The sequence below is a fragment of the Zootermopsis nevadensis genome, unplaced genomic scaffold (genome assembly GCF_977971745.1).
Source record: "Zootermopsis nevadensis isolate Lab colony 2312 unplaced genomic scaffold, Znev_1.0 Znev_ptg000002l, whole genome shotgun sequence".
Taxonomy (NCBI): Eukaryota; Metazoa; Arthropoda; class Insecta; order Blattodea; family Termopsidae; genus Zootermopsis; species Zootermopsis nevadensis.
This window is the reverse complement of record NW_028259134.1, coordinates 244555-268135: the sequence shown is the minus strand read 5'-3', so window position 1 is coordinate 268135 and position 23581 is coordinate 244555. Positions and strand designations below refer to the sequence as shown.

The following is a 23581-nucleotide window of genomic DNA, read 5'->3' as shown; positions in this document are numbered from 1 at the left end:
GTCTATGCACAGTTCTGTTGGTCTAGCACTTGTGTTGATAATTCTGTTTACCCTCACAGCTTGCTAGCCAGCCATCATATGCAGATGGGAAGAAAGCGCAGTTAGATGTTCACTGTGACTAGCATCGTCTGGTACAATTCTGATGCCCTGTACATGACATCTCAATAATAACAGTAATTATCTCCACTCTGTGGTAGGCAGTTTGACGTACAGCCACACAACTCTTATGCTCATCAGGTGCTTTCTCTATCAAACTACACCGTGTAAGAAAACTTGAAAACTAAAGATTTGTGGACCCATGTTTATATAAACATTAATTGTTTTTGGGATGCACAACTCACCACTAAAGTTTGTATGTTTAATATAGAATCACCCAGTATAGCACTGAATGTTAAGATCACTAATAATTAATGAACTGAAAAAAATATGGAAGGAGGTTGTCATGACCTAAGTTAAGGTACTATCCCGGATGTGCCAGGAGGAAGTGAGGAGGCCACAAAAAGCCTCTGTTAGGATAACCAGTCTTAAAGCCAAGACTGTGCTAATACATTAAAACAGTACATGACTACTGTCTCCACACATCACCCATCTCATCATACTGTGTGCCCGTGCATATTAAATACCAAGACATTAAATGTTGGTCTGCTCTGTAAAGACGAAAAGTAATAACATTTTATCCGTAACTCACCATGTCTGTTGTCTTCATGTTAGAGGCTGCAAGAACAATAGCATTGGGAGGAGTTGCCACTGGTAACATGAAGGCATAAGAACAACACAGAGTTGCTGGGATCATAAAGTACAGAGGATGGATTTTCATTGCCACAGCCTGCAAGAAACAATATTCATGCATCTAAACAGCCTTGATAGAAGATTGCAACAAATTCATACTCCTCACAGCTCATGATTCAGAAACCATTGAATATACAGAACTCCATATAATACAAAAATAATGGAAGAATTAGATAACTGAGAAAGTAACACTGAGTGTGTAACATGTATTGATGTAAAGGGCATCTAACTGATTGGTCTGCCAGCATGAAATTTATTACTTCCAGCTTTCTCAGCACCATACAAACAACTTTCTTTTTGTGCGCTATTCATGCTTATTAAACACCAGCTTCCTGCTAGGCTGCCAAAAATATGGCAATTGACTAACCAAAGAAAATTTGTGCCATCATTCAAAGCACCATTCCAGATCTGAACACCTTGAACTTCATAATACTAGTATGATTCACTTTACCATTTGGGCTAACACAGGCAAGGTGATATTGGCAATTGCTGTATTCGATGACACTTCAGTAAGGAAAGTAGTTGCAGTTGCAACAATGATGAGGATTAAGAATGGGGGCAGCACTTCTAGGTACACCAGTTCTTTACCCAGGTAAGTTGACAGACCTGATTCATTGCTAGCAGCTGCCATTGCAAAACCTCCACCTAAAATGAAACAGTAATAAAAATTCAGTTTGCCTAACCAGTACTATGTACACAATTTCATTTAGGCAGGGTTACAAAATTAATTTATAAAAGTTGAATTTATTACCTAAATTCATTAAAAGTAGCTGCATTACTCTTGACTTATGTTGGTAATATCATCACCAAATAATTCCTTCCTCTACTAAAGTTTGCCAAGAAAAAGAAGTAATCGAAAGAATGGTATATACTTCCCTTCACATACTTCAATCTATGCGGAAAGAATTATAAATTTATACTTACAACATTTGGTGACACTTGTTTGTACATCACTTCCACAAGTACATATTTTGATGATGTTAAATTTCTCAGACATAACCTTAAAGTTTTGTACTGTCACTATGTTGGCATGAAAGGAATGTTTCATACAGTATTTGATAGTAAATTTCTGACATCCATGCAAAACTTCACATCCCTATTTACAGTGGTATTATTAGTTATCTCCATTATACCTACAACTAAAGTTAATATAAGAAATTGAAGAGACATTTCTATCAGAGAGGGAGGGTTTCAAGCCACAAATACTCCTCTAAGAAACTGCCTGACTGAACATGTGACATTTTTAGAAAGCATGAGTAACAACAGAATATATGGAAATTGAATAAAGATTTAATCAAACAGCCTAAAACTGCACTTTGAAGAATCTTAATAACAGAAAAGAAAGTCATAAATGCAAGGAGCAACTCTGAAATGAATCGCATGCCACTATTTACCTTTAGTTACAAATATAAATTTATTTCATGTATTCTGACAGTGCAAATTTGAAAGAAGGAATTCAGAGCCTCACCTACTGAAACTGAATTTCTTGTAGCATGTCTAACTTGAAAAGAATGAAAACTGAATCAAATGTGTTCCAGTGTATCTAAGTCTAAACTCATATATTTTTAATACTGCTACACTTACAAAAGTACTACATATACCAACCAAGGAGACAGACGAGGCCCCAGGGCACCTTTTCATGAACAACTTTCCATGTGAGTAGAGCCGGTGCAGCTTTTGCTGGTCGCCTCTCTGCAAAACAAAACCTGTGTTGCAATACTAAATAAAAACATAGGCTACAAATTTACTTAAGGTTGGCCAATGAAGTTCAATTCTGTGGGAAAGCTCATTATAAGGAATGACACAAACCAACTATGCTGTTGATACACATTCAGATATTTCCAGCATACAACTTTTTTTTTACAGCTAAAGTGCTCACTAAAGGTGTTTTAAGCTATATTCTGAAAGCAACTGTAAGATCAATTTGGTTAGTATAAATGCATTTACAAATGTTTATGAAATTATTTTTGTGCTGAAAAATTCCACCATGACAGCAGTGTAAACCATGAAAAAGAATTAAGAGATCAGTCTTCACTACCATCTCTACTTGCTTCATACTTTAGTTGGAGGTTGATTAATCCCATTTCTGCATACACTGCTGGATCATGTGAGGCCAGTGGATGCATTTTGTTATCTGGATGAACGCTTCTAGTACAGCCCTATTCATGAAATTGTGTGCCATTATAAGATGACCCCCAATTTTTTAGACAATGAATTAGGAAAAATTTTCGTCTTATATTCGGATAAATATGGCATGTCATTTGTACAGCCCACCTACTACTGTTATGGTAGTTAAAACAAGAAGGGATGAGGCAAATGTGAATAATGCAACAGAGAAATAGGATTACATATATACAAGATCTTGGTGAGGAAACTGCTTGGAAAGCAGTCATTTGGAAGACTCAAATGTATTTTATTTATACACCTATTTATGGTTTATTTGATTTTGTTTGCAGTTGCTGAGATAATACTGATTCAAACGATTAACTCGAAACAGTGTGGAAGGAAGCAGTCATGCCCTAATGTAATGCACTATACTGGCATTTGTCTGAAGGGACTGAGATGAACCATGAAAAAAACAGTCTGAATAGCCAGTCTCTGGACTTAGACCTGAATTAAAGACCACCCAAAAACAAAGCAGGCATGCTGTCTACATCTTCAGCTATCAGTGGTCATCTTCACTGCTATAAGAACTTCAACTCTCACATGGACTGAACTGAATTATTGGCTGGTCTTGAATTTTCAAGTCCTGTTACCAGAGTTGGTTATTTCCTTTATTACTTACTTACTTAACAAGACAAACAGAGAATGCTCTTCAAACAGACTTACCATTAGAGTCAAACCGCAGGAAGTCAAGGTTTGCTGGAAGCACGAACAACAGGAATACAATTAGCATGACTGGAGTAGCATCATCAATTTCACTGCAAAATAACAACACATTCATCTAGAATTACCTTTAAAGTTAAACTTGAGCAATAAACAGATTTTTTCTTATTTTAAGTATCATTGCTTTACTGTTATTGGCCTTACCTGGCAAGCACTTATATAAATTAGTTGAATTGAATTATATCTGTTCACCTTTGTGCTTTTAAATTCCCTGCCAACATAGCAACCATGTGCCTTTCATAAATGACTTGAGACTTTATGGGATGCAAAATGCAGAAGGTGTGTGATAAGAACTGGAATGATTTGCACTTTGGCTTGATCCTCAGATGTGTATACAAATAATGACAAGGGCTAAGGGATCTTAGTATCACTGGCAAGCCAATATATTTCACATTGGTAACAGCTCATTACATCGAACAGACTGACCAAAACCAAGAATTACACTAAATAGGATTAGGTTTTCATGGCAGCAAGTCTGGAGATGGCTGTCTTCTAGGTTGTAGCACTGTGTAGTCTGGTAGGATCTTACCAACGTTTCAGAGGTCGTTGATACCTCCACTTACTGCCTCCACCGTGATGATGGAGGCAGGAGAAACACGTTGGTAAATTTTTACAGACTACATGGTGCTACAACCAAGAAGACAACTATCTTCAAAGAATTCCACTGTTTGCATACCAAGCAAACTGTACTGAAGCATTGGTGTAAAGATTTGTAGTGAGATAATGCTTCCAAAGGCTTTGGAGGAAAAAAAAAAACTATGGCTGACAAAATGGATAATTCACCTGCATAAAACCAAAAGCCTACTGTAGTGAAAATAAACCTGCAAACTGTGATCTGTTTCTGAAATAAGTTTTCAGTCCTTTAAATTAAAATACTCACACAGTTGCAACAAATTCGGCCCATCCTGGTATAAACTCTGGTTTTCGGAAGAACCAAAGGATCACGACAATAATAAAGAGTATTAGGACTGAGCCTTCATGGAAAGTCATTGGTCCTAATTCTTCATACTTCACACTGATAACTTCTCGAACTATCTTAGCTTCTTCTTCATTTGATTTCCTTTTGTCTTCTTCCTTCTTTTTTCTGAAAAAGTAAAGTACAGAACAAAATCAAATATCAACACTTGCTGCAAGAACTGCATAGTACTTCATTTCTATACTGATGACTCACAGAACACTATTGTTTCAGAACATACATTCCCAGTTTACTAAATACTTCTCTTGTCATGTAAGGAAATAAGATTTTCATGATTTAAAGTTCTGAACTATTATTGATATTTTGAACTTCAACAAAATCCTAACATACTCCTTCAACTTATCACAGTCTCTAACTAGCCATGACATTTCTAGGAGATACTGTATAACAAAGAAATATTTTAAATGCATGCTCCCTGAAAGATCAGGCATCAAGTACACATGAAGCTGTCTCCTATCTATCAAAATGTGTACTTTCATAACTAAGGGACTGGTGACAAGTTGTATGAAGAACATGGATATTAAACATTTACCTGAACAATCCCATAAACAGAATCTGAAGCCATATCCAAGCAGCCAACATATTTATTAACATTAATGGCGTACAAAAAATAAACCAACTCGCAAAGTTCACTCCACCAGCCTCTGGAAATGTTCTGAAATAACGAATGCAAAGAAATATAAAATACAATTTCTAACGTTTCATTAAGCAAACACTGAGAAACAGTAATAAATGTTATGTATGTAACCATGTTATTATATACAAAGTCATGCCTAGCATTTATTATAATAATAAATCCCATCTGGGGATCCCGGAAATCAAGTCATACAAAAATGGAATAGATAGAAAGAAGTGAATATAAGACGGAAACCTGACAAGACATGTCAGTCACATTACATCTATTCTATAAGACAAGTGTCATGTGAGTTTGGGCTACCCCAACATACTTCACAACTCTCTCCCAATTGTTACCTACACACAACAACTCACAAATGTCCATCTGTCTGCCATGCTGTCCTATGCATGCCCTGTACAAACACAAACAAATTCCCAGAAATACTCAAAGTTAAATAATAGTGGTGTGGATTAAAGTTCCGTTGTTATTCTGAGGATACTTTCCTCCTGTCAAACCATGCTGATTGACAAGGTTACTTAGAAAAATAATTATTGTTACCAAGATAAGATGGCAAAGATGAAATTCTGGTGAATGCATCACGATTATTACACTATGTGTACATATTCTACCTTATTAAATTTTAGCAGTGGATGAATTTTTAAAACTTCAAATATACTTGTTTCCACATTAATCAGTCTTCTATGCCTGCTATGATAATACTGCAGAATTAAGTTCTGCTACGTCAGTGATTTCAGCAACATTTGTATTTATCTAATAATAAATCTCTTGTAAAAAATGTTTGGTTCAAGAGCTATGGAACTTCCTTGTTTTGGAATACAGACTGCATTTTATGGTTATGAATATTCAATGTTGAAGACAAATGTTATGGTTGCCAGAGTTCAAGGAAATACACTATAAAACTATAGCAATTTTAAAAACAGACATAAAAATATATTTTTATGGAACACATTTTATGCTCTTAAGGGTTACATATTATTCTAATGAAATGTCCATACTTCATTTACTTGTCTAACTTCAGTTTTTGGGTGAGAGCCATGTCAAATGTTTGGTGTTAATCAATATTTTGGCAAACATAGCAGTTACCATTTTCAAGGTGGGCAGGCAGTGAGTGGCAAGATAAATTTGATGGTGTTGACTGGTTAAGTGGAGCAGTGGGATGCTATCCAATGGATGAGGAGCAATTGGTTAGGCTGGAGGTGATGGAATTTTGGCAGCATGTGACAAAGACGTTCCGGTGACCATGTTGGATGGGAAAGGATATGCAGCGACTAAGTGGAAGGGAGTAGCGGCTGTTCATTGACCACGAGGTTCAGAGAGGTGATGGTGGACCTGTCTTTTGAGGGCCCAGTAGAGTCAATGGTTTGAGAGAAAACAGGCATTGCTTAGCCTGTAGCCACCTTTGCAGTTGAAGTTGTGTGAGTGCTTGGACATCTTGATTACCTCCCTGATTGTGTGGGGACAGTAGCTGCCGATGTTCATAATGACTTTATTTTGTCAAAGTCAATGCCGTGTCTAGCGGTTGTAAAATACTTGGTTACCACTGATCATTGGTTCCCTATTATGGTCTCTCTGATGTGTTCCATAATCCTGGTGGAGATGTGTCAGCTGGTACGTCTGATGTAAACCTCGACAAAGGAACGCAGGATCCTGCACACACCTGATTTTTGAGTTGGGAGTTGCTGGTCTTCAGTGAAATTAAATTATGAAGCCATTATGTTAATTGGTTTCTATATTGTGTGAATATTGTGTTTTAGCAGTAGCCTGGAGATACAATCAGTGGTCCCTTGGATATATGGTAGGTATGCCCTGTGGTTACGATTTTTTCTGATATTCCTCCTGTTCAATCTGGGTTTGAGCATTCTGTCAAGATACTGCAGGGAGTTCAAAGAACAGACATGACATGTTGTAGTTCTGAGGACCGGCTGGCCTTGTCACAAATAGTATTCATTCTGTCTCTCAGGGTGGTGATGACAGACTTCTTGCAAGCCCGTGGGTGGTGCAATGCTGTCTGCAAGTATCTGCCTGAATGGGTGGCTACCCTGTTGACAGTGCACCCCAGTGAACTGTCCAGGCATCGGTTGACCAAGGCATCCAGAAAGGTTAGTCGACAATCCCTTTTAGTTCCATGGAAAACATGATGTTTGGGTGCCTGGAGTTTAGATGCCTCAGGAAGTCCTTGAGGGAAGCTAGTCCATGTGCTCAAATTGCAAAAACATCATCCACATATCTATGCCAGCATTGTTTATCCATTTGGCTGGAGTCAGTGGGTTCTACTTTCAGAGCTGTCATGAATTGGACTTGCTGGTAGAATGAAGAGTTGACACAGTGTTCTATAAGGCTGCAGAGATTTTGTGGGAGGTCTGCCGCTGTTGTATGCTCCCAGACTATCTCCAGTGTGCTCTGTATAAGAACCTTTATGAAAAGTGATTCCATGTCAAAGCTAATGAGGATGTTACAATCTGCAAGTGTGAATTGAATCAGAAGTTGCTTAAGTGTTGCAAGTTCTGTACGTAGGATGCTGGGCATGGGATGGTTGGAAGGAGTATTTTGTGTAAGTTTGTGGGTTTGGGAGCCTGTAGCACTGACTATGGGTCGTAGAGGAGCATCGAGTTTGTGAAATTTGGGGAGGCCATGGAAGGTAGGAGATCTGGTTTCTTCTGGGGTCAGGAGTTTTTATGTTTTGACTGGAATGGAGGATGGTTGGATCAGTTTCTTGGTTTGTCTTTCCATCCATTTCATCAGGGTGCAGTTGGTGGGTTTGTAAGTCGGATCAGATGGAATAGTATAAATCTTTTTGGAGTAGTCCAAGGAGTTCAGAATGACAGCGGTGGTCCCCTTGTCTGCCAGTACAATGTAGATGTCGTTGTTCGCCTGGGACTTTCTTGTTTCTACTACCAAATGATAATTTTGTACAGCAACAAATATGGCTGATATGTTTTACTGAGAGTTTACCTAACTAATGCTGACATTACATACAATGTAACCTGTTGCCAATTTAATAAATTTTGGCCCCAGGTGATTAATTTCAACACCAAGGATAATTATAATCCCTAAATCACTCAAGTCAAATGGAGGGACATATATCTGCAATGTTCAAATCCAGAAGAAATGTGTTTCTATATAGTTGGAATAATTCTACCAATATTAAGAAAACAGAATACTCTCAATTTAATAAACTGATCATCAGACCTTTCATGCCCCAGATGGGAAATCATTCAACAAGGGCCGCAGACTCACGTGTCCCATATCCCCTTGAAGGTGAGATTGGTTCCTGTCCCAGTCAGCGTGCCAGCTCCACCCAAGTTTGATGCATATGCCACTCCTAGGTAGTAGCAGATGTCAGTTTTTTCTGGACGATCATTTTGCCTGGAATTAACATGTGAGGCTCTGTTTCTTCAATTACACTTCTTCAGGTGAGGAAACTGTTAAAATATTATTCAACATAAGTTTTACCACTAAACATTGTCACTGATCAGTATAAACTGAGTAGAACATCATTCACCCAACATATTCAGGACAGAGTTGCAGTTCCAATTTGAGTGATTCACGACATTCCAAAGCTAACCATGCTACCAACTGGTACAGCAATGGTAGTCTTCGACCTGAAAATCTCCTGCAATGACCTACAGCAAACAATCTATAGAAGGTGGACAGCACAAAAGCCATGTTTCAGCAAAGAGCACTGTGCATCTCAACATAAGCATCGAGCAGACACATAATACCCCAGAAATCATCCCATACCAGAGAACACTACGAGAGAGACATGAAAGGCAATCGCTGTCCCAGAAAAGTTCTACTGTATGGATACCTTATTAACGGATGACTGGAAGGGACCATATTTCAAACTTCGACATACCTACAAACGATTTGCTGTTGACAGTTTCACAGAAGGATCAGCATGAACAGGGACTACTACACACCTGGTCCAGCTTGCAGATGTATACTACGTGGCAACAGGCGCACATGATATCATCTAAGGAACTGCGGCAACAGAACGCGATCCCTGAACTCACTCACAGCAGACTGATGAGAACAGAGCAAGGCAACAGAATGCGATCCCTCAACTCGCTCACAGCAGACTATAGTGATGACACAGCGAGGCACCTTGCAACCTGACATGCACCACATTAACGTACATAACGTTGTGCACATTGTGTTCATTCCTAATCAATAAAAAATTCCTTGGCATCTATTCTAACTAAATGTGGTCATAAAAAGTACCTTCATATACATTACTCCACATATTTCAGAGAAGCTGAACCTCAAATTTTGTCCCTCAGATATAAATTTATACTGTGCAAACATAAATAAATCCCACTTTTCTGTCATAATGTATGGGTACTGCCTAAATTTTTAAATAATTTTGTTGTGTTCTACTTTAGAGTTACATTGGTTTCATTTTTATATTTAATTTTTGTTCATTAGTGTTTCAATATATTTTTTCTTCAAGGCCTGTGGGAAATGAACTGGGGCAGGAAAATTAAATAAAAATGTCCCCATAAAAATAACATGCTTTCAAAAGTCTTGTAATATGAACTTTTGTAAAGCCACTAAGGAATATACTTATTTTTTAATTGTTATTATATTTGAGATTGAGAATTTCCTCAGGAAACTTATTTTTCTTGAGTTCAGAAATATCAATTGTCAGAAGAAGATACTGCCAGAGTTGCAATCATGGTTTAACACTAACATCCTAAAGATAAATTCAGAAATAGCCATGTCTTTTCACACTAGTCAAAAAGAACTCCATTAAAACTACAAGTCAAATTTGACAGTTTGGATACTGCGTATAAATCAGAAATAAAATTCTTAGGCATACACATCAGAGAAAATATGAAAAGGAACACGCATGTTAAATCACTGAACTCCAAACTCAGTAAAATTTGCTACACGATCTCTAAAGAATCTAATGAGACCACATGTTACAAAGAGAATTTATTATGAATATTTTCATGCTTATTCAAGGTATGGTTTAATCTTCTGGGGTGGGGGTATTGAAAGTGGAAGCATCTTCAAATTACAAAAGTGTCTTATATAAATAGTCACTGGGGTGGGGAACATACAGAAAATTCTTTAGTGGCCTACATACATACATCTTTATATACATATATAGCTGACCTGTTTACGAACACCTGAAATATTCTTTTATCTACAAGTAAATACAGAGAAGGTGAAACAGAAGACAGAAATTCACAGTCACACTAAAAGTGACATCTTCATGTCCAGTTTTGTGGGAATTTTTTTTTTTGAGAGTAGTGTTGTGAATACAGGTATTAAATTATTCAGCAACTTAACAAATTAAATTGGGAAACTGGAAAGAATTCAGCATTTCTGGAGGGAGCTCAGTCAGACCCTTCCTATTATTAGACCATACGTTGTACTCCGTAGCTGAACATATGACTCATGAGTCATGACATATGTTGACATGTACATGTTTTTATGAAGGAAATCATTTGTTTTATGGTACATCTTGCTCCATAATAGTTTAAATGGAATGGTAAATTTACGTAAGTTTAAAGCCACGTACGCTACTGACCTCACATGAGCTATGTAAGTAGCTTGGAAATGAAAAAAGAAAATAATACAGAAGGAAAGAATAAAAGAAATTCAGCAATCAGGACTTACTCATAATCACATTGGTAGACTGATTTTCGACGTGTCTCAGGGTCAAATGCACCACTTGCATGCTCAGAATCTGCTGTGTTTAATGAAGACGTTCGATGTCTGCTCTCCACATCTTTGTTCTAAAATAAATTATGACAAAGCTGTGAACATTAATATGTAAATCTGACAAACATACACGAAAAATATTAATATTATACGGGCAAATGTTTAAGCTCCAAAATAAATCACATATTTATGGAACTATAATTACAGTACTTAAGTTTGTGAATATTTACAAAGTAAACTTAACTTCTTGTCCTACCGAATTACAAACAAATTAAAGGCATCCAGTGAAGCAAGACTTCTAGTTTAAAGATGCTACATATTATCAGGGACAGTGGGACAAATCACTTAGTACAGTGACTAGGTTGCAGGCCGGATGGCCGGGCTTCAGGGAGACGGAGATTTCTCTTTTTTTCCATTACAGTCCAGACCAGCTCTGGTCCCCACTTAACCTCCTATTAGATGGGAACTAGAGGCTCTTCCTCTGGACATAAAGTGACCAGTGCATCAAGCTGACCACTTACTTCCATCTAGTGAAATGATCGAGCATGTACATACTGTACATTACCATGAAGCTGATATCTGTACTGCTGGCATAAGCAAGGAGGAAAATAGCCTGTTAGTTTAACAGGAAGTTTGGTCATTCCAGTATAATACAGGGAAGTACAGTCCTTTTTACACTAAAAATGCAGGGACACTACCTCAAATGATTCCAAAACTATTTCCTTTCATTTCCTTACCAATTCATTATTTAATTATCAATTTGTTATCTGATGCTATATGGTCTGTGCTATCCAAAGCATCGTTCAATAAACTACAAAGTAAGTAACATACATGATCAACTGAACATACAGCACTCAGATTGACTGATAGACCATATCAAGTTACACACACAACACCCCATTCTTATTAGAATTGATAACAAGAGGAAGAACAAGATGTCCTTCCACACAAATAACCTGCTTGGGGAAATCAGATGTAGATGACAAACTTGTTATTATTAGTACACATCACTTTGCTGTAAGCATAGGATTTTAAAGCAAAAAGCAGACTTAAAGGTAAAGATCCTCAGGTCTATGTAGTACGTGAATTGTGTTGTCTGTATGTAGACAGCTTAGGTGAAATTGGATAGCATAAGGCCCACAACATTCACTGGATTTTTGTTTTCATAAAAAGTTTTTGAGAACGAGCATGTATCTTTGTAGTGATCTTAGGCAACATATAACTAGCAAGAACAACAATAAGGATATCATGAAGAAGTTATTTCTTTGGTACTTCTGAACAAGAAATCTGCAGCAACTAATGAATGACTCAATTTTGTGACAGGTAGTAAAATGCCTGATGTATAAACAGAGTTGTTATATGAAGTATCACCTCTTATTTCACTGCCTTGTCCTAATGTCTGTCAGAGCTCCTCAGAGGTTATAGAATTGCCCCGTGATTAATCATAACATGATGACTTACATCATCTAGGCCTGCCACTGTTTCAACATGACCTATTCTTCTATGAACTGAATATCAGAAACAGTTTGCTAAATTACTACTAATCAATCAATTTACATCCAGCATTCTTGTGCTCTTTCACATTAAGGACCATCCATAAAGGGAAGAGGGGGACTGACCGGACACATCTACTGAACGGTGTTTAGTTAACAATGAACGTCATGTGCGACCATATCAAGAAGTAGTTTCTCAGACAAGTACAACTTTAAAAACTAACAACAACTCTCTGGCTTACTTTCCTAAGTACAGGTTTGTCTATATTAAATTTGTTGGTTGTAACTGCAAAGATTCACAGTGCTGCCATGTTTGTAATTGGTAACCAATAAACAATAATTCATACAAATCTGTATGAATATTTCTAATCAGTCTTCATACCAAACTCCAAACACCCAGTAGTTATCACTATCAAACTTAAAGCTAGTGATTATTTAATGCTTTACATTCTACAAAATATTTATGATTAAATCCCGCGACAGCCCACACAAAAGCACGGCTACCTTAACTCATGAAATAGATTTCATTTTACATTTTCTACATACAATATTAACAATACTAGATTTGGAAGTATGTGCAGAGCGGACGTCACGAGTTCTGTCTGAACTCCTTGTTCTAAAGCTGTTATTGATTCTCCAAACAATGGTTAATAATTATTTATTCTTCTCTCACTTCCTCCTAGGGTTGCAGCATTCATGTTGTGTTAGCTGGACCAACATAACTAACATGGCTAACATGAACATTCTACTCCTGCTCATCCAAATACTGTAGAGCAATACACATTTTTAAATGACAATCTGGGATCCTTGGATAGGACAGTCGCCACACTAAAATCATGTCCTGAACCTATTGTGCCACTTGGATGATACTGGGTCTTCATGAGACCTCACACACGCTTGTACAACAAAACTCAAGTGACGTAAGCGTACAGCTGGTGTTATAATTTGAGTAATTCATAATCTCCTAGTATTTGTCCATCTGAGGCTTTCCTACACTTTCCATTAACTACAATGATTTATGCCAGACACCTGTTAAACAAAGACAGCAATATGTCCGCCTAATTTGAAGAAAAACATAAATTGCTGCTAAAGATTTTCATGTCTCTGAAGGCAAAACAGAGGTGAAAGTTATTCACCAGGTTGTCCACGCTCCCTTGCAGGGGATTGCTATTGAATTGTAGATCACATTCGCAAGTTCAAATTAAATCTGCACATGTACGTCACTTCTGGCTTGGGACTTGGAAAATTTCAAAAGCTTGGTTCTTGCTGTACAGAGTGTACAATCTAAAGTCTGCTAGCTGTCCAGTGCTGTACCTCATTAAAATTAAGCTGAAAAAACAACTGATCAAGTGTTTTCTTGCCACGTATTAACAGACTTCTCATTACTTTCATCATCAAAAGACTAAAATGAGGTCTTCCTTTTTGGTAATAGGGAAAATACGCTTGATTACTCAGATCCAAAATTCATAGCATTGTAGACCACAAGCTCGGATGTTTGTACTGTGTAAGAAACAAGAACGATTTATTTTATTTAAAAGATGGTGTCTTTGTAAAAGAGTTTCAGTTCAAATGGTTCAATAATTCATTAAATCCATTGGCATATTTAAGCAGTCTGCTTATTAATACGACTCACTACCATAAAATCCACTGCACTACAGACTTGGCTCCAGATAGATAATGTTAACTGTCCAGATATAATTTTATAATCTCCAGCTTATAAAAGGTTCCCTATGCTCAAGCATTAGTCTCTGCAGTACCTACATATTTCTAAATCAAGAAAATCCACAAAAAACTTCAGAGTAATCATATTTATAGCTGAAATATAAGTCAGGTTATTTATGCAATTATCTACCGTGCCCACTACAAGTGTGTGTGTGTGTGTGTGTGTACAGTATGCATGAAAGACAACCTTACAAAAGGAATGACAACAGTATTCTTTCTTACTTGTTTCAATTCATCTAGAACAGCCTTTACAATGGGCGTCATCATTGCAGTGGTGGCCGTGTTGGAGATCCACATGGATAACACCATTGTGGTGATCATGAACCCTAGTAACAATCTGAAATTATGAAGTACATGCACTAAATGTCTCAGTCTCTCATGTAATAAGCCTACATGAATGGAAGCATTATATAATGGTCAAATTTATTTAAAATAAAATACCCTTCAGCATCGCATTAAGGTTGAACATGCTATTCCCAAGAACATATTACGAGGTAATATCAGAGGGAAAAGCCTGTACCTATAGGATAAACTTAGTATGGATAACGTCTGTGACAACTTTACTTCCCAGCAACCACTGACAGAAACGTATCACCTGAATTCTGAGTCAGAGAAAAATATGCTCGTGACAATATTGTTTTTCTGGGTTACGATGCCAAATGCACTTGCAGATAGATACAAATGTTTCAGAGTAACATACTGTCTGGAGTTACAGCCCAGAACAAGACAACCGACTGTAAAACGTAAAATATTACAAAAAATACTTGCATGTAGTTATGAGTAAGTTCACAAAAGGAATTATACCTCTGAAAATGACTGGATTAAGAACTTAAATTCATGACCCGGAGCAACAGATACTGTGCACATAGCCCGAGAAGAATTTATTATACTTAGTCATCATGAAAGCTTCAGATCGTACAAATACTGTGCACACTTCATACAACACAAATCTCCCATGCATCCTGCAAGTCCTACCAATCTTCTTGAGGCTACTTTGAAACTGATAAAATTATCAGTTCATAACTGACTGGGTTTACGTACCGCACTTGGCTTGTTCCAATGGTGAGAATCACCTTCAGAGCAATGCGCTTGTGTAAGTTGCAATGTTCCACTGCTATTGCTGCAATGAGGCCACCTGCACAACAGTTGTTTAACATTGCTGATTAGTCAGGTAAGCCAAAATCACACAGTGCTATGTCAATGGTTTCATTGAAAACTCAGCACAGATTTTCATGTTGATTTCAATATCAGAAGTTACTTCAAAATTTTCACTAATAATTCTTTTTCTACAACACTATACAAAAGAATCGAAAAAAAAAGTTTAAATAACAAACCCTGACATAACCCCACTAAAATACCATATAGTATCAGCCTAGAGTAATTAGATGTTAAGAAGATTCCTGGAAACTAGGTTGTTCTGTTATATAAAACCCACAACCAGCCAGGCATAATATTTGGAGGAATTAAAGTGTTTGCCAACAGCAACAAACCAGTAGCAGGCAAACACTGATAATTGGTACATCAACAAGAAACAAACAGACTAGACTAAATAATAAATCAAACAAACATTTCACCATATTGAGCAGACATGGATTATGCTAATTAAGTTATGATCATGGTGATAATGACAATAATGATTAAAGGTAGTCATCTTCATGATTCTCTCAGCATCACGTGAAAGGAGGAGACCTAATGAGCAAAAGTCCTTGACTCTCTTCAGTAACTGAACGCTGCATTACATGAGATGGACTTGCAGTATGAGCAAACAGTTTCAGATTGTGGGTATTTATTTTACATGGCCGCTTCCTCATAAGGAAGCAATCTTCAAAATGTTTGTAGAAACTCTACAAAGAACAATAGTGAATAGCATGGCCAGTAATTGAATCTATGTAAAAATTACAAAAACTAATTAATATTTTATCCCATTCTGTGCTAGTGATGGAACATTTCTTGGAACATGTGGACTGTAAGTTCTGGGTTGTGATAACCATGTATCTTGTGGGTGGTTGTCAGTATTCCTCTGAAATGTTTGTAACAACCTACAAGACTACATGGTATCACAACTAACAATAAGAAGCCTACAACTGACAATTTTATTGCTGTAAAAACCTGAAATCTTGTATTTGTTAATAGCATGACAGCATGTTGGTATTAGTGACAAGGCACTTTATTCTACAACAAATTTGTTAAAAAAATAAGTGCCAAAACTCTGCATGAAAAAAGACGACACTAGCATTGAAAGGACTGAAGACACTATAACTCATGCAGAATAACAATTCAAGCATTTTATTACCTTGTAAGTTATTAGCAGGTTTCAATTATACAAAAAAGATTGGAGAGATATATGGATAAATCTGATTGTAAAAGTGTTTAAAAACAGTCCAACACACTCCAAACAAACTAACTTACTGAGCAGAGCCCTTCTACCTTTTTATGGAACTCTCATTACCAGATTATAAAGGGCATGATAAAGAACCCTTTCCTGAGCCATGTATATTCAGTCTACACCTTCAAAACCTATTTCCTTAAGATCCTCAACAACCACCAACAGACGACACGTGGTTTCTTTCCTCCTGTGTTTGCGACAGAAATTTTGTTTGCGGTTCTCACCTCTCACTAATTCTCTAAATTGTTATTGGTCAATAAAGAGTGAAATAAGTAGCGAAGTTTATTTATGTATTCAAGTTTAATGACAGTCCTGGTTATGCATAATGGTGCAGAAAATTTCACAAATCACTGCCAATAATAAATCATGAATGTACAGGTTAATGGACATAACCTCTCCGTAATGCATCATACAGTGAACTATGCACAAAGAATGTCTAAAATTTCAGTTACTACTATTAGTTATTCTTTTGCGAATTTAAACAACAGCATGCCAATGTAGAGGTCACAGCTGTCTGCCCACTGTGACCTAGTACCTCCTCCTTGTGTGGTGAGTAACTGCTTCATATTACACTTGGTTTAAAGTATGTTGATTCCTGTTGCACAACAGGGCATATGCCCATAAACACAGAATGTTCCAAAAAGAAGTATACACATTTAACACGGAATATTAACCTTGTTATCAATCTCCATGTGTTGTGATTACAAGGGGAGCCTAGTGTGGTCTACACTTAACAGATGGCACAGCAGTACCTTTTCCCATGATTCAGAATGATGGATGGGACTCAAGATCTGCTGAGTACCCCCAGTGATCACTAGATTTAACCCCACCTGAGTTCTTCTTGTGTGGTTCTTGAAGGACACGGCGTACAGCAACAGTTCATGAACTCAGGCAAGAAACTGAATGATCTTGGGCAACCGTCCCAGCAGCAACTTTGGTGGCCGCTTGTCAGACAGTTTCTCACTGATGTCAACTGTGCCATGAAGCTAACTTTGGCCATTTTAAACATCTACACTAGATTTGCTAATTCACTAAGTACCAATGCTGATGTATGTAATAGTTTAGTTCATTAAAATGTCTTTATTTCAATAACTGAATGTGTGTGTTCAACCTTTTGGAATATTTTGAACCGGCTTTACCAAAGTCTGATGTTTTATTCACAAAAGAAGATCTGGTATTGATGCTAGGCAAATGATGACCACAGTATTAGCCACCAAAATTAAGTCAGTTTAGTTCATGTTAACATTCTAGTGATATTTAAAGCCATACAATATCAACACCCTGAGGAGTGGCGATAAGCAAATAATTTAAAATATTCACCTATGAACATCATGTTGGTCTCCTTGAGGTATGCATTGCATACTCTTTCAGTGTTTAGGACATCCAAAAGTGGAAATAAAATCACCGGAATGAACGACGTCACGGCCAGGGGAACTGCCTCTGTCATCCAGTATACTGACATCAGCATGACAACATACCCACATTTTGCTTCCTAGAAAGAAATTAGGCTTTACAGTGATGCCGTCATTGTATGACCTTACCTAAAAGGGAACCCACAAATGAAATTCGACATTATTACAAATGCCTGAACATCATTGTCTGTTCATCACTTTCACAAGAAGTCGAAGATTACAGTTTGTTCAACACTCTCATAAATACATATGTATTGTGGATTTCTCAACTCACTCACTCTCACACAAACTGGGCATTATAGTTCATGCAACACTGACACATACTTGAACATGATGATTTCTGTAAGAAAGGATTATGTTCAAAATATCATTATCAAGTCATCTCCTACGCCAAATTCACCCAAAAAACTTACGTCGAGTCGATCTGGGAAATGAACACGGCTTCTCCGTCATCTCGAAAAGGAGACGGAGTTTGAAGCCACGCGATCTCGTGCACAGAACCAGCAGTTGAAGTTCCCACTAGAGCGGACAGTCACGACGCCAAGGTCAAATCTTGACCTGTGTGACGTCACGGTTGAACATCACCCTCCAAATTGACCCGCAAAGATCGACGTCCCCTCCCATCCGACTATTTCTTCTCTGAATTGTTTTAATTGATGGGAATGAGTCGAAGATTCCACAGAGAAATTCCACGACCATAACCTCCGCACTTTTCTGATATTCTCGGCCCATTAAACCACGAAGGCTGGCATGGGGATGGACACAAAAGTTTGGTAGGAAAACCTCAAGGGAAGTGCCACGTTTCCAGAAAGGACTCTGGTTCTTGGAAATAATTACCGGACTCCAAACGACCTCCTTTCTCCTGCATTTTCAAACAGATTCTGTCGATCTAAGTCATTGCAACTTTGTTTAACTTTTCCACCACGTGCCCGCACAATTCTCTTTTGGATCACGCGAAATTCAGCCCAATCTTCTTTTATTTAATTTTCCACTCACGTCGGTTTCTCTGTCACAATGTTTTGCTACTTGGCACGTGCCTTTTTCAAACCGGAGACTGGAAACAATCCGATAGTCAAATCGTCAACATTCAGCGCAAAATATTAAGCAAACAAACAGAGACTCGGACCACAGCCTCGCCTTGCCCCTGGCATCGGCGCACACTCGCTGGGCATACACAAATGTGCCCAAAAACTCTTCTCTCGTCCGTGGTCCGACCACACAGTACAAAGCTCAGCTTCGGTTTGTTGCCCAGAAAATCTTTCGTGCAGGTGAGACGTCGGATCGACTGCAGAGACGGAGACTTTTTGTGACATTTCAGCAACTGAACTCTTTCGATATCGTAAAAATACCGCGCGTCTCGAAGACTGCAATGGCACGAGTCCTTATCGACGGAGCCCAACAGAGTCCAGCCCCCGAAACGTCGTACTTGTTGACAAAAATGTCCAGAGATCACCACGATGAAAAGATTGTTCGCAACATTTCATTGTTGCATTGCATTTACGAGACGCAAATCAACTGAAAGAGATATTGAAATAAACGGACAAATGTTCCTGACTTCGGAAAGGTAGGCGACGTCCGCGAGTCCTTCCTTCCAGGTTCGTGTCGTGCGCTGATGTCAACAACGAGCACGTGCGGACGTGTTGAAGTTTTGTTTCAAAGGCCAATGACTGATAAAAATGCGAGAAGCAGTTCACAGGTGCACGAGGAAAGCAAACGAGAGAGACCGAACACCTCACAGCAATTGTTCTTCCGGGAACCACTGACAACCGGAAACCCAAACGCGGCTTCTGTGCGACTTTGAATGAAATCCAAAGTTATTGAAGATCCAAAGTACGAATTCAAGGAACTATCTAGACCGCTCAAAACAACTAACTTTTTGGACATTGTACGACGTTTCGGAGACCGGAGTGTGTATCCGTCCTCATACTCCAACCTCCGAAACGACGTGTTTATAACAAATAATCAAGATGATGAATGACATGAGGGCGATGAGTGAGCCGCACGCGGTTTGCTTATCGCCCTGATGATGGAGGCAAGAAGGACTTCTGAAACGCCGGTAACCTTCAACCCAGAAGACAGTCGTCTTCAGACTCACCGCCGCGAAAACCTCAAATCCTGCCTCCCTGATGATGGAAACAGGCAGTGTCTTTGAAACGGACTACGATTCCATTTTGCGTGTTTCTATCGTACTCATCTGTACCTAAATGTCAGTAATCCTTGGATGACTGTTTGATGACGCTTTAGGAACATCTGAGGTTGTTTTGAAATTTGAAGCGCCGACCGGGGATTCCCATTGCAACTGACAGATTCACGTCTCTCCGCGCCACTTCTTAATTCTGAAAAAAGTTTGACTGCGCCCGAAATCCAAAAACCATCTGTGCTACCTGGCCCAGGGCCTCGAGTTGCATACTCGCAGGGGCAGGAAGACTCCACTCAGCCTTGTTTTTCCAGGTTCTTCCCGCTGGAGAGACAGGAATTCGACGAGCACGAAGAGGCGTTTATGGGGACGACGCAGACGGCGCTCGGCATGAGAAGGGACCAGCCGATAAGGCGAAAGACACTATCGCAGATACGCATCAGAATGGTAGAAGTCAAGGGTCTGCGGACCGCGTCTTGAAAAACTCAGCGACGCCCGAATGAACGTGTGGATCGGCGACACCGAACGATGGTTCGCATTCCTCCGTTCTGTCCAGGAGATTCTGGGTTCAAATCTCAATCAAGGTAGGGATATCCTGAGCACATGTCACGATTCAGAACCATCTGGCATCTGACCTACGCAGCTGTAAAAGCGTAGTTAAACAAACAAGGGAGTTCGTAACGTTCAATAAAGGAGCCATTCCGTGCAGGCCTTGACAATTTAACCTCACTCCAGTGGCATTTTGCCAGCGACACTAATCAGGAACTCGGAGCCTCTCGGGCCGTTGCCAATTTTATCGGGTAAATAATTTCTGGTGTCTTGTGTTTCTGTTGGCCTCTGCTCAGGGACGGTCGTCCTCGAGCAGAGGCGTCTGATTTGCGTGACCCAAATTTACTCGAAGCAGCGACGAATTTGTATTCCGTTCCGCAAGACGCCACGTGGCCTTGGGGACCCACGGATTCCACTAAGACATCTGCACTCCAAAATGTTCGTATCTGAGAGCGACAGCCGAGGAGTCGCTGTGGAAACGAGAGAGACGACCTCGGATTTGCCGCGTATCGTCGCAAGCATGAACTCAACATCGACTTTTGCTCGTGCCTTTTTGGTTTGGTTTGGTCTGCTGTGGGGTTCCGTCAGTAATTTTCGTGGCCAGACGGATTCCTCGCCTCGCAAAGCGGAGCCCGCCTGAACATCTTCCGGGAACGCACTACAACAACGCCTTCTGGGAAGTGCTTCAGGCAACTACTTTCGTCGTAAAGCTCGTCTTCTGGGCCTCGTTCATCGCTCTGCATTCTGAAAACAGAGCTCTATGTTTCGGCAGCTGGGTCTGCTGCCGTCTTCACGTGAAAGGCTAGTCCGTTAGAGAGACGGGAGCAGAGACAATTCCCGAAACGTGGGATTTTGTTCGATGAGATGTTTTTACCCCGCATTCTTTGGTGTTATTGTTATCACAGCACGTCGAATTATTTGTTCACCGCGTACGTGAACTCCTACGAATTTCCGCCCCGTGCACTCTGTCGCGTGCGGGTCTTGATTCTGCGCTGTTATCAGACGCGTCCGCTGGCATTCGCTGTGCTTTGTGGAGATTTATGTTGTCAAGACGACGAGTTACGCACTCCTCTCGTTCTGACTTCTCCATTTACCCCGCCTTGCTGACGTAACAGCCGAGTGATCTTCCACAATCACAATCCAACAATTTAACGCAAGACACGGATTCTGTGCACTTGCGAAAAACAAACAACATTGAGACTCACAGCACAACGGCGAGTGCCGTTGAATGAACACGTGACCGCTGGCTTATTAGTGGAGACATCTGGCGGCAGCTTTAACAGCTGCGTCTTGAGAGGGGTGGGGGCAGGAGACGCTCCTAACGCGGCCTTGTGGCTGCTTCACATTTGCGCGATGGACACATTCGGATGATCGCAGTTTCTCAGCATACAAAAATGTTTCGTGCATTCTGCGAGTATGTCGTCGTGTCGGTATTATTGACTCACAAGTTAAAAAGTTCAAAGGCGGGAGCTCACCCACGTGACATAATTATCGCGCCACGTTTTATAAAAAATCTGCCCTTAATCTTTTCCGGAAGTCAGCCGCTTCAGTTCAAAGCACTCCCTGATGACGGACACAGACATGGTCTCCGAAACGTTCCGAATTAGTACTGAAGATGGCCCGAGAAGATTTTATCAGTCGCTGCCGCCGTCTCAAAGTACAAGGCCGCAGCTCGTGACACCAAGAGGTCATCCGACGTCACGGCCGAGTGGGAAACACTCCGGCTTCGTATTTCGGAGGTCCGGGGTTCACGTCACGGCCTAAAGATCAGTTGTTCCGAGGCGCACTGCAATTTTCTCGGCCCCCGGCTGCAGAGTGAAAGTCGATTCTTCTGTCTTCTTCGCCAAAGCAGATCACAACTGAAACGCATCCTACAACATCAACAACTGCTTTGTGACGTCACTGGTCTATTGACAGAAGAAGGCAGAGCGCGACAAAGCTTCTATAAAACAGAGACATTCTTTCTGGGTTCAGCAAGGCTCGTGGATGGCTGTTTGCTGTTTCTTTGTTCAAAATAAAATTGGGCACGTATCCACAGGGAAAGTCGGTGGGAAATCATGGACAATATTCAATTGAGGTATTGGACTGGTTTCAGAACACGCGTAGGAGTTAGTTTGGAGACCACCAGAACGGCCTCGCCGTGCGTCGACTGGCATCTGCAGCCAGACGGATATTCTAATGCGAAGGTTGGGACAATGTCACGTGAACAGAGGACGCAGGGCACTGACCACACGTTCGTTATAACAGGAGTAATAATAAGAACACCAAGCGATAAAGCGTCAGACTTGTTATCGGGAGTAACCTGGTTCGTATCTCGGCTCGGAAACCGACTGATTCTTTTCGCGGTCTTCTCCGTTGTTCCAGGCAACCGAAATCAATAACTATTCCACTTGCGAACCACCTGAGCTACTCGACGCCAACACAAGCAAAGCCCGGAGCATTACCGTTTCCTGACACATCCCTACTCGTTCATCATCGCACGCGTAACCTCGGTTGCTGAGGCAACGAATCGAAGCACACAAGTCCACCGACAAACACGAAACAGGAGCGTCTGTTTTGCCACACCTCAGCCTCTTTGCTCAACGACTCGATTCGTGATTTCCTTCTCACGCGATGTTCAAATGTTTCGCCAAACAGAAAAGCATCTGCGCCCAACGCCCTTCAACTTTCTTCCGCCTTACAAACATAACAAATACATTTTGTATACCAACCTTATTTCCTAATGCAATGAGTGGCGAGAGGGCCAAAGGAACGAGAACTATGACCAAGGACCTCCAGTGCACCAGCAGCCTATCAAACGGCACAGTCATTTTTATCCAAAATCCGTCGCTCACAGCGCCCTTTTAATTTCGCGGCAAGAATCACAAAACTTTATCTACGACAACAAAACAGTTGAAAGACGTTACACGTCACAGCTGCTCCGT

At 39.8% G+C, this 23581-nt stretch overlaps 1 protein-coding gene across 2 annotated transcripts in view; it reads right to left on the bottom strand.

Annotated features, from left to right (window-relative positions):
• Positions 1-23581, bottom strand: part of LOC110839830 (protein I'm not dead yet) — a 25586-nt gene extending 2005 nt beyond the window's left edge. Inside the window, exons 1-12 of one of the 2 annotated variants that reach the window (XM_022084356.2) lie at positions 23369-23581; positions 17880-18051; positions 15215-15308; positions 14396-14510; positions 10914-11032; positions 8526-8654; positions 5184-5306; positions 4556-4759; positions 3619-3710; positions 2395-2481; positions 1241-1434; positions 689-826 (exon numbers count right to left, since the gene is read on the bottom strand). In XM_022084356.2, the coding sequence (XP_021940048.1) occupies positions 689-826; positions 1241-1434; positions 2395-2481; positions 3619-3710; positions 4556-4759; positions 5184-5306; positions 8526-8654; positions 10914-11032; positions 14396-14510; positions 15215-15308; positions 17880-18051; positions 23369-23467 (1566 nt within the window). In that variant the 5' untranslated portion in view covers positions 23468-23581. Of the gene's footprint in view, positions 1-688; positions 827-1240; positions 1435-2394; positions 2482-3618; positions 3711-4555; positions 4760-5183; positions 5307-8525; positions 8655-10913; positions 11033-14395; positions 14511-15214; positions 15309-17879; positions 18052-18384; positions 21904-23368 lie in introns of those variants that run through there. The other variant, XM_022084357.2, reaches the window with a different exon arrangement.